General features: G+C 41.5%; 3 protein-coding genes across 6 annotated transcripts; 2 read left to right on the forward strand and 1 right to left on the reverse strand.

The window, feature by feature from the left end:
* Positions 1-147: 147 nt before the first annotated feature.
* Positions 148-1,635, forward strand: LOC6605828 (histone-lysine N-methyltransferase PRDM9). The gene is made up of 2 exons (XM_002030607.2): positions 148-345; positions 405-1,635. The coding sequence occupies exons 1-2, from the start codon at positions 226-228 to the stop codon at positions 1,488-1,490; spliced, it is 1,206 nt and encodes a 401-aa protein (XP_002030643.1). The 5' UTR covers positions 148-225; the 3' UTR covers positions 1,491-1,635.
* Positions 1,615-9,486, reverse strand: LOC6605829. 3 transcript variants are annotated; one of them, XM_002030608.2, is made up of 5 exons: positions 8,533-9,486; positions 6,271-7,025; positions 5,988-6,206; positions 5,085-5,825; positions 1,615-5,025 (listed from the first exon to the last, which is right to left on the reverse strand). In XM_002030608.2, the coding sequence occupies exons 1-5, from the start codon at positions 8,639-8,641 to the stop codon at positions 4,474-4,476; spliced, it is 2,376 nt and encodes a 791-aa protein (XP_002030644.1). In that variant the 5' UTR covers positions 8,642-9,486; the 3' UTR covers positions 1,615-4,473. The 3 variants fall into 3 exon arrangements, with proteins under 3 accessions (XP_002030644.1, XP_032573373.1, XP_032573374.1); XM_032717482.1 differs by having other exon boundaries at positions 1,615-5,028; XM_032717483.1 differs by lacking the exon at positions 8,533-9,486 and having other exon boundaries at positions 1,615-5,028; positions 6,271-6,782; positions 6,842-6,972.
* Positions 9,487-9,918: 432 nt separating this feature from the next.
* Positions 9,919-14,170, forward strand: LOC6605830 (kelch-like protein diablo). 2 transcript variants are annotated; one of them, XM_002030609.2, is made up of 7 exons: positions 9,919-10,128; positions 10,942-11,047; positions 11,314-12,032; positions 12,135-12,826; positions 12,959-13,148; positions 13,214-13,401; positions 13,522-14,170. In XM_002030609.2, exons 2-7 carry the CDS (start codon positions 10,999-11,001, stop codon positions 13,544-13,546), a joined length of 1,863 nt encoding a protein of 620 aa, XP_002030645.2. In that variant the 5' UTR covers positions 9,919-10,128; positions 10,942-10,998; the 3' UTR covers positions 13,547-14,170. The 2 variants fall into 2 exon arrangements, with proteins under 2 accessions (XP_002030645.2, XP_032574361.1); XM_032718470.1 differs by having other exon boundaries at positions 13,214-14,170.
* The last annotated feature ends 547 nt before the right edge of the window (positions 14,171-14,717 follow it).

Raw genomic sequence — 14,717 nt, forward strand, 5'->3', positions numbered from 1 at the left:
CTTTATTCAAATCAATCAAAATTAATTTAGTTTTAGATTTGTATAAATTTCAAAATCCCTAAATTAAATTTTAAGAATCGATTAATTCAATAACTTATCGACATTAAGCGGCTCTGGTTTATATCGATGAATTAAAGATAAATCGAGTGTATCGATTCGAAGAAATCATTGATTACTTGACCTTTTATTAATTTGTTTTTTAGAAAATATTAGCATACTAGCAAAATGGCGGAAATTTGCAAACTATGCAAGGATATTCGGGCAATTGATATCGATCTAGAAATGCCCAAATTCAAATCGGTCAATAAACTCTTGCAAATACTGTTCGATTGGTACAAAATTGATGTAAGTTTTGAGAGTGAGTCCCAATGGATGTTACATGCAATGATAACTACGTTTTTTAGACTGCTATCCTGGGGGAAAATTCCTGCATTTGCGAGCGCTGCTTTGTAGAGACTTTGCGCATAAGCGAATCCCTGGAGAAGTGGGGCACGGCCCACGAAGAGTTTCACCAGAGGCCCATCGAAATAGACGACTCCACTGCATTTCAGGTCAAGTTTGAAGTGCCATCAGACAAAGAAGAGGGGGAAACGGAAATGAATGATGAGGAGAATTCTCTTCATCAGCATATCGCGGAGCCACTGAAGGAAGACCATGATCGATTGGAAAAAAACGAGAATATGGAGATCGTACTTGAAGAATCTTTGAAAACCCCGTCCGAGGATTTCTTTTGCGTGGGATTGGCACGCAATGGCTTGGCAGTCACCAAGTTATTCAAGGACAAGACCCAAGTCACCCGGATGCTGTGCACCTGTTGCGGCCATGTGCTCGAAATCCTGAGCCAAATCCGCATGCATTCTTGGAAACGCCGCCCAAATCCGGTCTACTATTGCCGCGAGTGTGGCTCAGAGTTCCGCAAAATACGCGAACTACATGAGCACATGAAGACGATGGAACACAACGAGACCATGAGCAGCGGAAGGGATTTGGAATTTCTGTGCCTCAGATGCAACCAGATATTCCCACGATATTTCGACGTTATCCGCCACGAGAAAATAGTTCACAATCTATCCGATTTCATCTGCGAGGAGTGCAACGTGTACTTCGCTAACAAAGGATCCTACAGAAGGCACATGAGAGGCCACGAAGTCGAATCCATGCAGAATCGATTTTATGAGTGCCCATATAAGAACTGCACCTTACGTTATAGCGTGTCGCAATTAAGTTGCCATTGCCTCTTTTCTGGACTCAAAAGCAAAGTGCCGCCTGCCCAACAGAAACGACTCCTTCGGGTGGGCAAGTTTATGACTCTGGACCCCAAGGAACGGGTTGAACCCGATCGAAAGTTGCCCTACCGCAGGAATAAATTTAACACTAAGGCAGATTTCCCGGAAGACCCGACGAAATGTAAGAACGGAGGACAGTTCATCAGCCTGCCCAAGAAAATTTCCATGCAGAAGGGAAAGTACATCAATGTTTCGTACAATTGAAGTCCTTAGTTTCCAACTAGCAAATAATGGTAATCTTGAAAACTGATTAAATATGTACAAATTAATACTGTGAAAACAAAGCGGTTAAAAGATGCTTTTAACCCAGTAGAAAATAAAAAATCAGTTTTAAAACTTGGTACATCAATTTATTGCCGGAAATTTTTGGGGGGAAAACGTTGGAAATATATATTGCCACAAATAAGTTATTTAATAATCTTTTTACGTTACAATTGTTCTTGATTGAAGAGTTAACTTGAATTTTGTATTTGGTTGTTTTGGCTTTAAATTCTACAAATTGTATTTTTGATATCGTATGATTTTGAAGGAGGTGCTTACACTAGAATAGAATTGCTCAACCAAAGAATCTGGATTTCTTTCAACTTTATTTTCAGGAAATCTATTCTTGTGCATCCACGATCTCGCTTTTGTGTTGGACGTGTTTACAGATTTGTTTTTTGGTTTGTCTATGTTCGATACAATGGTTAAAATGCATAGCAAATTTAGCTTGGAGCCAGTACTTGGATCACTCCAATCGTCGGGCGGTTCTGACTTTCAGGTGTTGGCAAGATTTCAATATAGCGCAAGTCCTCACGCATCCAACATTCACTTAGATTAACTTAATGTGGTCGGTTGTTGTTCCAGGAGCCCTTTACTAAAGTTAATTAATGCTATGTCTATGGTTTTTCAAAAAAATGAAAGTAAAATATAATGTGTGTCTGTGGATTGGTAAAATTGTAATGGGATTGCAGTTCATCAAATGAAGAGTCGATTTTTTTTTTCCTGTTTGGATTCATATTTAAAATGTTGCTCTTTTGAGTTTGTTTCTTTCGTTTACAACAAAATGTTACAATATTTAATTCTTGGGTTTGTTGAAATTTTCAAGCTGTGTAAACAACGCTGTTCTTGTAGTTTGATATTCATTGCTTGCTGAATTAGTTTGATGTTGTTTGTCACTTGGCCCAGACAAATGACCAAAGAAGTTAAGTTCGTTTTTGGTATTGAGAAGAAAGAAGGCATTAAATCAGGATAGAAGGACATTGTTATCAATTTCGTTGGGCATTTGTCTGTGGCGGCTGGAAACGGATCTTGAGTGTTTCCAATAAAAATAAACTTTAAACTATAGGCTTTTAATAAAAATGAAGTATAATCCAAATCCAAATAAGGAGAGAAGTGTTTAAAACAGATTTGCAGCTCATTAAGTAAACATATAAAATAAAAGTTAATATGGCTTTTCAAAAAGCTTTAAAAGTCAATGGTAAAATATTTAAAGCAAATGCAAATTTCTTACTGTTTTTGGCCGATACGCTTAGAGAACTACTTTCGAATTGAACACAAAAGGCCGAGTTACAGGGAACTTCTTTTGATTTTCGGTGCTGTAAACCTATTGGCTCTGATTTTACCACCTTGGAGACATTGCTGGTCATTGCTTAGTCTAAAGATAAACGCTAATAGGCAACTGTTTTACACATTGGAGACTACGTTTGAAGGAGGAATTAGTTAACATGCTAACATGACATGCCTACGAATTATAGGAAACTTGGCCTGGCTGAAAACCATCACGAACTCTACGCGTAGTTATCAAAAGACTTAACATTTCTTAAAAGGCTTCTCTCCCCCGTAACTTACGCACTAGTGGCTCACAAAAATATATACTCCCGTTCTGGTTGTTTCGTAAAATTACAAGTCGCTCAAACACATTTACCTCCCATCGTATATATCATACAAATTTCTTATGATGAAAACGTTTTAGGCATTCAATTTTAAACTAATTTAAATTCGTTAAATGTTTTGTTTTCTCATGTTTAGCTTCACAATCCCCATTCCCAAGTGGTCAATCAAAAATTGACGAAACACTTTGCTGCTGAGATATGCCTGATATTGCCCCTGATTGTGGGAAAGTGGGTCTTCATTTTGAACGGTGTATGTGCGGGGGCATTCTTTTGATTGATTAAAATGGTGTTGTGGTTCGCTTATAAAAGTTTTTGTAGTTGCCAGCCGTTTGTTAAGATCACAATTGTGCTAAGAAATACTATATCACAATTTAATTATTTACATTGTTATTATTTGTATTCTTTCTTACACATCTTTCTCTCCTCTCTCGTCTAACTTTCATAGGTGGGGGCGGGCAGTAAGTAATACGGCCCGGAAATATTATTTGTTAATCATCGTGTTGTTCTCGCCCCGCAGAAGCATTTCATTGCCCCTGCCAAAAGTCAACTGTGGACTTTGAAATCGAAGCACAACGATCTGTACTTGGGGCGGTTTAAAGCTACGCTTTAGTTAAGTTAGATTTAGTTTGTTGTTGGTTTCTCTAAAAATACGTTCAAACGGCGAGCACTCTGCTCGAAGTAGGCTAGGTTCACTAGGCTTACAACACTTTTAGCTTATACAGAAGGGATTCTAACATAATTATACTCAATTTGTTCGCTCTCACTTGGATCTTAAAGTCGAACAGCGATTGTAGTGTTATTACAAAATATTACTTTACGTGTGCTGAGCGGAAGACTCTCGTTTATGTTTTACTTTTCTTTTTTCTTTTTGGTATGAAAATCTTGTTCTTTCTCGTATTAAAAATGTCCTATACAATTGATCGCATTCAATTTTCGAGTTTAGGTGTGCTTGTAGTTCCCTAACGTAGAATATATATATATATATGTCTGGAAAAGCTTGATCTCCAGTACAGAGATCGAGAAACTTTACTTATGTACATAGTCTCCAAGGCCTAGGACTAGACATGATTAGTTGTCTATGTAGTGTCGGTAGTTGTAGTGTTAGTTTTATAACAAATGAACTTGTTAAATGCAATTGGCATGCTCTCATTTACTGGCAAGTCTCCAAAGTTTATGTTACCCAAAGCGCGAGTCCTTAAACGCCACAGAGCCTCCTATACTATTTGGTGTTCCCGGTAACCGGGCCTTTTGCGCGGAAATGCATTAATTGAGAGTTTTGAAAGGAAGTGTGTGTGATTGACTCAAAGAAAAGTTTAGCAAAACACATTTGCTATGAAGTTCTTGGTAAAGGAGAAATTCGTCCACGAATTAAAATTTGGCGTAAAGTCGATTCCCAGCTGCTGCTGTTGCTGTCCTAATTGCAACTGTTGCTGATGGTTCTGCTGCGGCTGCTGAGACTGTGCCCGCTTCAGAATCCTCAAATTTGTGCCGGAGGCCATGCGCTGCAGCCTGTGCATGTCCTGTTCATCCGGAGCTGATGTTGTTGCTCCTGTGGCACTGCCTGCTCCAAGGTTAAGCGACACTGAAGCAGGTCGTGGTCGTTGTTGCTGCTGCTGCTCGTTATTTGGTGTCTTTTGAGCTGCCGCCGCTGCCGATAGCATGGCTATCAAATCCATGCCCGTTGTGGGCTGCTGTTGTCCCAGGATTTTGACTGGCTGCTGTGGATTGTACTGCTTATCACTCTGCGACTTGGTGCGCGATCGTTGTTGTTGTTGCTGCTGCTGTTGTTGCTGCTGCTTTTGCGCCTTAGCTGCCTTAAGTTGTTGCTGCTTCTCCTTGCGTATTAAATCGAAGGAGCTGACAATCTGCTAAAGATTCTCGGTTTTATGTACCTATTTTACAATCAAACCCTGAGATAACTCACCTTCTCATTGCTTGCCGATTGCTGCGCATCGTTCTGACTTTGGCTATGGAACAGTTGACGCTTCGAGGATACAGTACCTCCTACGACGGCGCCATTTGACGTCACTGGCGTTGCTGTTGCTGTTGGTGGCGTTGCCTGATTGCTGCCCGCAGCCACATTTTGTTTATTGCGTTTCCCATTGCTATTGCATATGTTCATCGAGTTGATGGCAGCGGTGGCGGTGGCGGGAGCTGCCGATCCCGCTCCCGTTCCAGCGGTTCCCTTGCCATTGAGATTATTCAATTTAACGCCATCCAGGTCGCCCATGGACTTGTGTCTCTGGCGTCGCGATTCATTTCGCACTCCGGCGACGTCTTTCTTGCAACTCCCGTTCATATTGGTGGGCGAGGACGCTTTTGGCGATTGCTGGCCAGAGAATTTGCGACGACGCGGCTCGATTCCAGCCTTCCGATCGTTCACCCACTTCTTCAGGCGCTTCACAAACGGCATAATCATGAAGAAGGAGTTGGAGGTCTTGCCCAACTTGGCCTTTGATATGGCATCGTTCTTGTTCACCGGCAGCGCATCGATGCGGAACCAGTCGCAGCACTTGATCTCGTTGCGTGTGCGGGGCGCGAACTGCGTGTCCATCGGTATGTTTCGCACCACGTACAGCCGCGTGTACTGGTAGTTGATGAACGCCTCGATGTAGTCGTTTGCATCGATTAGGTCCGTAATATCGAACCCGGTCTCCTCATAAACCTAAAAAATCAACGGAGATTAATAAATTTGTTTGTCGATAATCCATTTACAGTATTTCTATTTCTATTTCGATTTCACTTTTTTTTTTCTTTTTAAAACCACACTGAATGCATTCATTGTGCACAATAATATTTTCAGAATTCCAATATATTCCCGACTTGCCTCTCTCGTTGCACAATGAGCTGGATCTTCGTTCTCATTGATCTTGCCCTTGGGAAATCCCCAAGAGTTGCGCGCGAAGTAGGACTGCACTAGCAAGCAGTGATTGTGATCCTCGGACACCAGAATAGCGCCATAAGTGGGCACCGACAGCTTGTAGTTCTTCCACTCGTCCAGGATTTGATCCACGGTGCCAAAATGTTTGTTCAGGAAGGGAATGTGCTGGTGAAAGAGTAATATAATCATATAACTCAACGAACATAAGCTATCAGAATCCGAAACTCACTTGGAACAACTGCATGGCAAACTGCTTGATGCCCACCGAGGGCAGCTTTCGTTGCACGCACTTCGGGGTCTCGCCATCCTCGCCAGATTCGGGGGCACAAAAGAAATCCAAATAGAACCAATGGGCCAGTTCGATTTGGAAACACATACGTATTAGATTGTTTAGCTCCATGTCCGGAACATTGATTATAAATCGACTGGCCAGATCATCAAGTATATCGGACGGAATTTTCGATTTCTCTGGCAATTTAATGCTGGACGCCTTCGTGGTACTTGCTCTTGGTGTTATTGCTGCTGATGTGACAACTGCACCTGCTCCCGATGGCGCAGATGTGCCTGCGGCATCCTCCGAGGATGAGCTGCCGTAGGAGGAGTTTGTCGATGTCGATGAGTGGGTCGATGATATGGATGAATTCAGCCGTTGCTTCTGCTGCTGCTGCTGTTGATGTGGCTGTTGTGTGTATGGACGTTGCTGCTGCTGCGTCTGCTTCTTCCTTTCGATGGCAATGGGCGCTGTGGGCGTGGCGGTGAAAACAGCTCCAGTTTTTAGCAATTGGTTTAGTACATCATACTCGCTTTTAATGTCGAGGTTTCGTCGTTGTGGTTGTTGCTGCAGCTGCTGCTGTTTTTGTTGCTCGTGTTGTTTGCTATTGCTAGTGTGGCTGTGGTTGTTGTTCTTGCTGTGCTGGTTATTGTTATTGTTGATATTTAGCACTTTTTGTAAAGTGAGCGACGCGAGCAACGCTAGATTGTTGACTTGAAATAGAGAGGGGAACAATTGATAGATAAGAACACGTCCCCAAGAAACTGATAGTAATATAAGCAACACGAGGATATGAAACTACAAAAACAGCTGATATATGAATAGACAGTTATGTAGTTTTAGATAAAAGCAATGCAAATGTGATGTGTTTTATATCTAAACCCTACCTTACAAGCTGTATATGTGTTGAATCTTTGTTAATGCGTAGTAAACGTAATAGGTTTGGTAAACAATGCTATCAAGATAGCTACGTTTTATTGTTTCTATTTATTGTCCACGAAAATGTTTGTTGAATTGTGTATGTATGTTAAAGCGTATGTTTAAAGCTTTTAAAACAATTCAAAAGAAATATTTATTCTTGAGAAGCAAATGTTTGTGTTGTGCCCTAAGATCTTTAATGGAAACTTTTTTAGGTATATTTTCTGAAAGAAGTTACGTTATTTCGACTTCCTAGCAGTTTTACCTTTAATGGTAAACATCTCGATTCGATAAGCACCCATTGTAAGAGCCTAAAAATAACCCTTTTCGACCATTGGTTGCCATGCTGTCTCGGAAACTGAGGCAAATGCTATTGGAGCACCTTGAGGAACTGCTGAGTAATCGCTATCCCCTGGCCAATGATCTACGTACATTTCTGCGCTGCCAATTGCGCAACAACAAACAGCGAGACAAGCGGCAAAACCACTACTATTACTAGGCTATTGCCGTCGTACTCCGTTCGCTTGGCCTCTAAAAAAACAATTGAAAGCAGAAAAACACACGGGCAGTTCAGCGACCCCGTTGAAATGTGTTGCACCATGCACACGCACACTAGAGTTGGTGTGGGTGACTACTTGTGCAATGTGCACTCAGTGCTACAGTACGAACTCGATAACGTGGACTGGTGGCATAAAGTTGAGAAGTAAGTTCTGTCTTCAACGTCATCGGGAGTGGAAAATTTTACCAATTCTATATTACGCATAATACAACAACTCGCACTAGTAACATTGACTATTGTACCTTAATAATCGTAATTTTTTCTTTGCATTTTTTATAGTGAATTCAAGGTCGCTCCAATTTTTACTTTTTTGATCTTACCAAATAATAAATTACCCCAGTTCTTAAGTTTTTAGTTAAGTGATATAAGTCTTAAAAATATACGATGATTGGTGATGTAAACGAATTAGGCAATTACAAAAAGAAACGAATAGATATATTTTGATTGAAGCCAAATACTGAAGTTTGTAATTATTTGTATAATTTCAATATTCGGACAATATTTCATATAGATTAAGAGTTTCTGGGTGAGTGATATTCTGTTTGTCTACTTCGCTTTTGATTATTAAGAATTTTGAACATAATAATCATAAAATATGGATAGAACGTGAAGTTCTTTAACGAGAAAGTGTGACTCTTTCGAGTACCTACTGCACCTTATGCTTTGTATTTACATATATTTTATTATTTATATAGTTTATTATAAACCCACTGGAACCGCTTATCATCTAAAGACCCGCCTACCGTTATCATCCTTGCTGCTACTGCTAACGCTAGCAGAGGCAGAGACGGTGGCAGAGGCAGAGGCTGTGACGACAGCGACGGCGTTATTAATCAGTGGTGCGATTTCCATAATATTTATTTCGATATCCGAGCTCCGGTTGTTTATGTAATACACTTTATTGTCTTTACTTTTTGTGTTTGTCTTTTTCGCAAAATATTTTTGTTTGTTTGTTAATTCACATTCGCGTCTCTCTCTCTCCACCACTCTTTCGGTACTCTTGTGTATTTATGTGTGAGAGAGCGCAACTGTGTGTTTGTGTGTGAGAGAACGCAACTGTGTGTGGGTGTACGAATGTGAGTATGTGTGTGTAAGCGTTTTGTCACGTATTTTTACAACGGCGTTGCTTTTGTAGTAAATATGGCTGCCAAGTTTCCAAAATTTCTGCAATCGTCCGCTTTTGTCGCACGAATTTAAATTTCCAATGCAATTTTTGTACTTGTACTCTAGTTATTCCATCGGTAGCATTACATTCTAATGCTATTGTTCTCTCGATTTTCGCTCTCTTTCCCTCAACATGTTTTGCATTTGCATTTAATTCTGTTGTTGCTATTGCTGTTGTTTTTGTTACTGTGTCGTCGTTTTTGTTATTGCTGTAGTCGTTGTTGTTATTGTTGTTTGTGTTCCACTCCATCCACAAAATAATTGAGTGCGCTCCACTTTGGTGCGAGGGAGACGGAAAATTCTTCGCACGCACACAGTCTCACGTTTTCCGTTTTCTTTTCTCGCCCAGTTCACGTACTTTCCACTTCCCAATTTCGAATTATTTGCTCGCAAAACTTATTCGCGATCTAAATTGCCTTTATTTACACGTTGCACTTAAAATGAGCTACTATTTTGCACTATTTAACGGGCTTTTCAACTGCTCCAAAACTCGCCTTCCTCTTCAGCGTCGCGTATAGAAATAGTATGAGTGGTGAGATAAAATATACCAGCGTGCTGTTCACGAAGATACCAAAATATACCGTTTCTGTAGCGACCAGGGAAGCCAAATACAGTTGGCTCTGTCATAAATGTACTCATACAAAGCCTGCCTTATGTTATTTACTTACTTAGGCGGGAATATTAAAAAGCATTTTATTATAATGATTTCAATAATTCACAGTTTAATTCCATGCTGTTGTACATATTTTTATATAGTTCAGTGCTTATTTTATTGTATATTATATAAAAATATGTGATCACTTATTTTCATTTCGAAAAAAAAAGTGAAGTATTTCATAAAGATCTTGTTAAAATTAGTTTACGTATAACGTTTACGATTTAATAACAATATCGATATAACGAAATGTCCATCAAAGTATCACAATATGAATAAGTGTATTCTCAAAAATATCGATATTATGCATTTCTCACATCCCTAGCACCGTACCAATCGTTTCGTGTTTCGACTTTTCCAGGGCAACCAAAAAACGATTTTTCCGTGCTGAAAAGTGCAATTCGCGCAAGGAAAATCTTCGATGTGGTCCTTTTAAGCCATCAAGATTGCATTTTCGAAATTTTCCGCCTGCAGCTGGCCCTGGACGTGCTTTGTATCCGTGGAGAACAGAGACGCAAAGGTTGGGACACCAACATATACATCGAAATCTAAACCAACATCGCCCGCGTGTGTGTGTGTGTGTGGTGTGTGCTTGTGGGTGGACCAGGTTACCTATCAGATTTAAGGTGTTCCATTGAGTGACTTTTGTAAAAGCGAATGAACATTTATCACATGGATAAAATAGATTTCAGTTTTATTTAAATTTTGGTGAAGATAATTCCACAATCATATTATCCATCGAATAACTCACCTTTCCAATTTGTTTACCATTAATAGCACATGTTTTAATTTTAAAACATACCTATTTTGAGTTTTAAAACAGAAGTTTTAAGTAACAATCTTTTAGCTTAAATAAATAATAAATAAATATTAATATATGTTTTATATCATGTATAAGAATGTTGGATTCTTAAACCTAACGTGTTAAACATATACCTTAAATAACACTCGTATTAGTGTTTAATTGTATCTTTAGTCGAAAGGTCCACCTTAGTATCCGCAGATCCGAAGTTGTGCATGTGTGCGTGTTACACAGCATGTCTGTGTGTGGGTGGTGCAAAAGGGGCGGAGGACAAGAAAAATAAATCAGAATTTCCACATCCAGTGCCCAGAATATGACTTTATTTATATCAAAACTGTACAATTGCTTAAAATCCACCAATTCGGAAAAATCGCTTCAATAGAACAAATCACAATGTCCTCGTAAATTAATTAGTTAGTTACTCACTTACAATCGAGTTCAATGCCACCCTTATACGCCCTACCTACGCATTGATTTGATTTACTTTGACTTGAACATTAATCACTATTCTACTAACATTTCTGCCCACAGATAGACGCCGTGTGGGGTTGGGTTGCTTCCGGCCCGCTGCGCTTAGCAGCGAACAGAATGGGCGACCTGCCGGGCTCGGGATCCACCGCTCAACCACGGGATGCTGGTAAGGATTTGATAGGAGCTTGGTTTGAATTTGAGAAGAGAGCAAGCCAGGGGAATCTTGTGTGCCTCATGTGACTTTAAATACTTCATATTCGTTCAAAAGACTATGATCTTTCAGCTAAAGAATACTCTTAGAAAAGGCTTTTACTTCATAAAAAAGTATTTAAACTCATTCACAATTCAAATTAATCGGTTCCATTAAGTTTATTTGTACTATTACAAAACATATGTTATTTTTTTACTCAAAATCATTTTGTGTGCCCACAGCTGTTACCGGTACCGGTGGTAATTCCACGGCTGGTGGCGGCTCCTCCGTTGGATCTACGGCAGTGGACCGACCTCCGTCGCCCGCCCGCCTCTCTCACACGTCCGAGAAACATCCGAAGGTCACGCTCACGGAACTAAATATGCTACGGCGCCATCGGGAGCTCTGCGATGTGGTGCTCAACGTGGGCGGACGGAAGATCTTTGCCCACCGGGTCATTCTGTCCGCCTGCAGCTCCTACTTCTGTGCCATGTTCACTGGCGAACTGGAGGAATCGCGCCAGACTGAGGTCACCATACGCGACATCGATGAGAATGCCATGGAGCTGCTCATCGACTTTTGTTACACCGCCCACATCATTGTCGAGGAGTCGAATGTCCAGACCCTCCTACCCGCCGCCTGCCTGCTTCAACTGGTTGAGATTCAGGACATCTGCTGCGAGTTCCTCAAACGGCAGTTGGATCCCACCAACTGCCTGGGTATACGCGCCTTTGCCGACACACACTCCTGCCGGGAACTTTTACGGATCGCCGACAAATTTACGCAGCACAACTTCCAGGAGGTGATGGAGAGCGAGGAGTTCCTGCTGCTCCCCGTCGGCCAGCTGGTGGACATCATTTGCAGCGACGAGCTGAACGTGCGCTCCGAGGAGCAGGTCTTCAACGCGGTCATGTCCTGGCTCAAGTACAATGTCGCCGAGCGGCGACAACATCTGGCACAGGTGAGCTACTGTAAACCATATCTGATTACTACTTGTACCGTCAATTTCTAAGTATTGCAACTAACAAATAAATAATGAAATCATATTTCCGAATATTTTCAGGTGCTCCAACACGTCCGTCTGCCTTTGCTCTCGCCAAAGTTCCTGGTTGGCACGGTGGGCTCTGATCTCCTGGTGCGCAGCGACGAGGCCTGCCGGGATTTGGTGGATGAGGCCAAGAACTATCTGTTGCTCCCACAGGAGCGACCGCTGATGCAGGGTCCACGCACCAGACCGCGCAAACCAACTCGACGAGGGGAAGTCCTATTCGCCGTGGGCGGATGGTGTTCCGGCGATGCCATTGCCTCCGTGGAGCGCTTCGATCCCCAGACCAACGACTGGAAAATGGTCGCTCCCATGAGCAAGCGACGCTGCGGAGTTGGCGTGGCCGTGTTGAATGATCTACTTTACGCCGTGGGCGGTCACGATGGCCAGAGCTATCTGAACAGCATCGAGCGTTATGATCCACAAACGAATCAATGGTCCTGCGACGTTGCTCCCACCACTTCCTGCCGCACCAGCGTGGGCGTGGCTGTGCTCGACGGCTTCTTGTACGCGGTGGGTGGCCAGGATGGCGTTCAGTGTTTGAACCACGTGGAGCGGTACGATCCGAAAGAGAACAAGTGGTCCAAAGTGGCACCGATGACAACAAGGCGACTGGGAGTGGCGGTAGCCGTGCTTGGAGGATTCCTCTACGCAATTGGTGGCTCCGATGGACAGTGTCCGTTGAACACCGTAGAGCGATATGATCCCAGGTAATTCATAAATAAAGCATGTAATATCTTTGGACGTACAATCTCTAGCGCTTGTAACAAATGACCTTAATGTGCATTGCTCTTGAACGTAGTATTTGTTTGATTTACATTGTTCTGATTTTATCATTACAGACACAACAAATGGGTAGCCGTCAGCCCGATGTCCACGCGACGCAAGCACCTGGGCTGTGCTGTGTTCAACAACTACATTTACGCCGTCGGCGGGCGAGACGATTGCATGGAGCTCTCGTCCGCCGAGCGCTACAATCCACTGACCAATACCTGGAGCCCCATCGTGGCCATGACCTCCCGCCGCAGTGGGGTGAGTTTTTTTTATACCTTTCCTCGGCAAATAGTATTGTTATAAATGAAATCGTACCATTTTAGGTTGGCCTGGCCGTCGTCAATGGACAGCTGTATGCTGTGGGCGGCTTTGATGGTTCCGCCTATTTGAAAACCATCGAGGTCTACGACCCAGAGACGAACCAATGGCGTTTGTGCGGCTGCATGAACTACCGCCGACTGGGCGGCGGCGTGGGCGTGATGCGGGCTCCTCAGACTGAGAACTATATGTGGTGCGAAAATAGTTTTAAGCAACCGAATTCCTGATACTAACTCAACTCCCATCCCTTCCATTGCTGATGAAATGTTGTCTTGTCTCTCTTTCCCCCCCGAAAACATGCTAACAAATTCAGGATACGGAAAGATTCTGTTGTCTGATGGGAACAGCAGCCGACAACGTTGCCCTCGCAAACGTTGCCGCCGCCGCACTTCTACTAACAATATCCGCAATCGAAGCCAAATCTAATCGACTAAACAAAACACCTTTTCGCCCCATTGTCTACTAGCAGTATAATCGCTTTGTATTAATTGTTAATTGTTTATTTGGTAGAGCCTAAAGCGCATGTTTGTTAGACTTTTCCAAAATAGTATTAAAGTTAGCATTGCCCCGCTCCCACGTTCACCTGCAATCACTCATCCCCATCACTCCTGTGCGTAATTATATATATATGATTCTACTGTATGTTAAGCAAGTATAGTTTATAAATAACTTAATATCTAAATGTTGCCGGTGGTATTTCATGGAAATCGCTAGCTCCATAACCATGCCTTCTTTCGAAAAAACAAAACAAAATCAAATATTAACCTAGAAACGAATTCGATTAGTTGTAAATCTTTAAACGAAGAGCTCTAAAGTCAAGTAACAAATTGGTATTAAAATAATTTAGACTTAAGGAGTGAATTCAAAAAAGTTTGTCCGAAATTAAACATCACAATGGTGCAATATTTCGATCGACCAACTAAATGCTGTTGTTTAGTCAAGTACTACACTTTAAATCATTGCAAACATCTTCAATAATACCACGACTATATGAAGTGAGCCGAATAATTGCAAAGAATGAATATTCAGCCTGTCAAGCTTAAAAAACCATTAAGGTAATCACACACACACATAATGAAGAAGTTAGACCTAGCCCAAGATAATTCAATAGTAACAATTAACAATTACGCAGCCGTAAGATCAACTTTAAGCTAATAAATTTTAATATTGTTAACACTAGATCGTGTAAACCGGTAAGAGCTTTCGGCCGGAATCGGGTCAAGTTTTAAGATGAATTATTGTTAAACCAAGTTTGACCATCGAGCTGAATGAACCACTCGAATTAATTACTTAGATACGGGAGTTAAAACACAACCAGACTCTCAATAACAACACATTTTCTTTGTTGCCTTTTACACCAACACTATTAAACAATTATTTATTCAAAATTATTATTTATTACACGCTTTCGTATCTCATTTAGTTTATTTTAGGTGCACATTTATACACTGTTGTTAAATCGAGCAAAAGGGAATGATCTTTGCTTCCAAAATGATAAATAAGAATAGC

Source organism: Drosophila sechellia, chromosome 3L (assembly GCF_004382195.2).
Source record: "Drosophila sechellia strain sech25 chromosome 3L, ASM438219v1, whole genome shotgun sequence".
Classification (NCBI taxonomy): domain Eukaryota; kingdom Metazoa; phylum Arthropoda; class Insecta; order Diptera; family Drosophilidae; genus Drosophila; species Drosophila sechellia.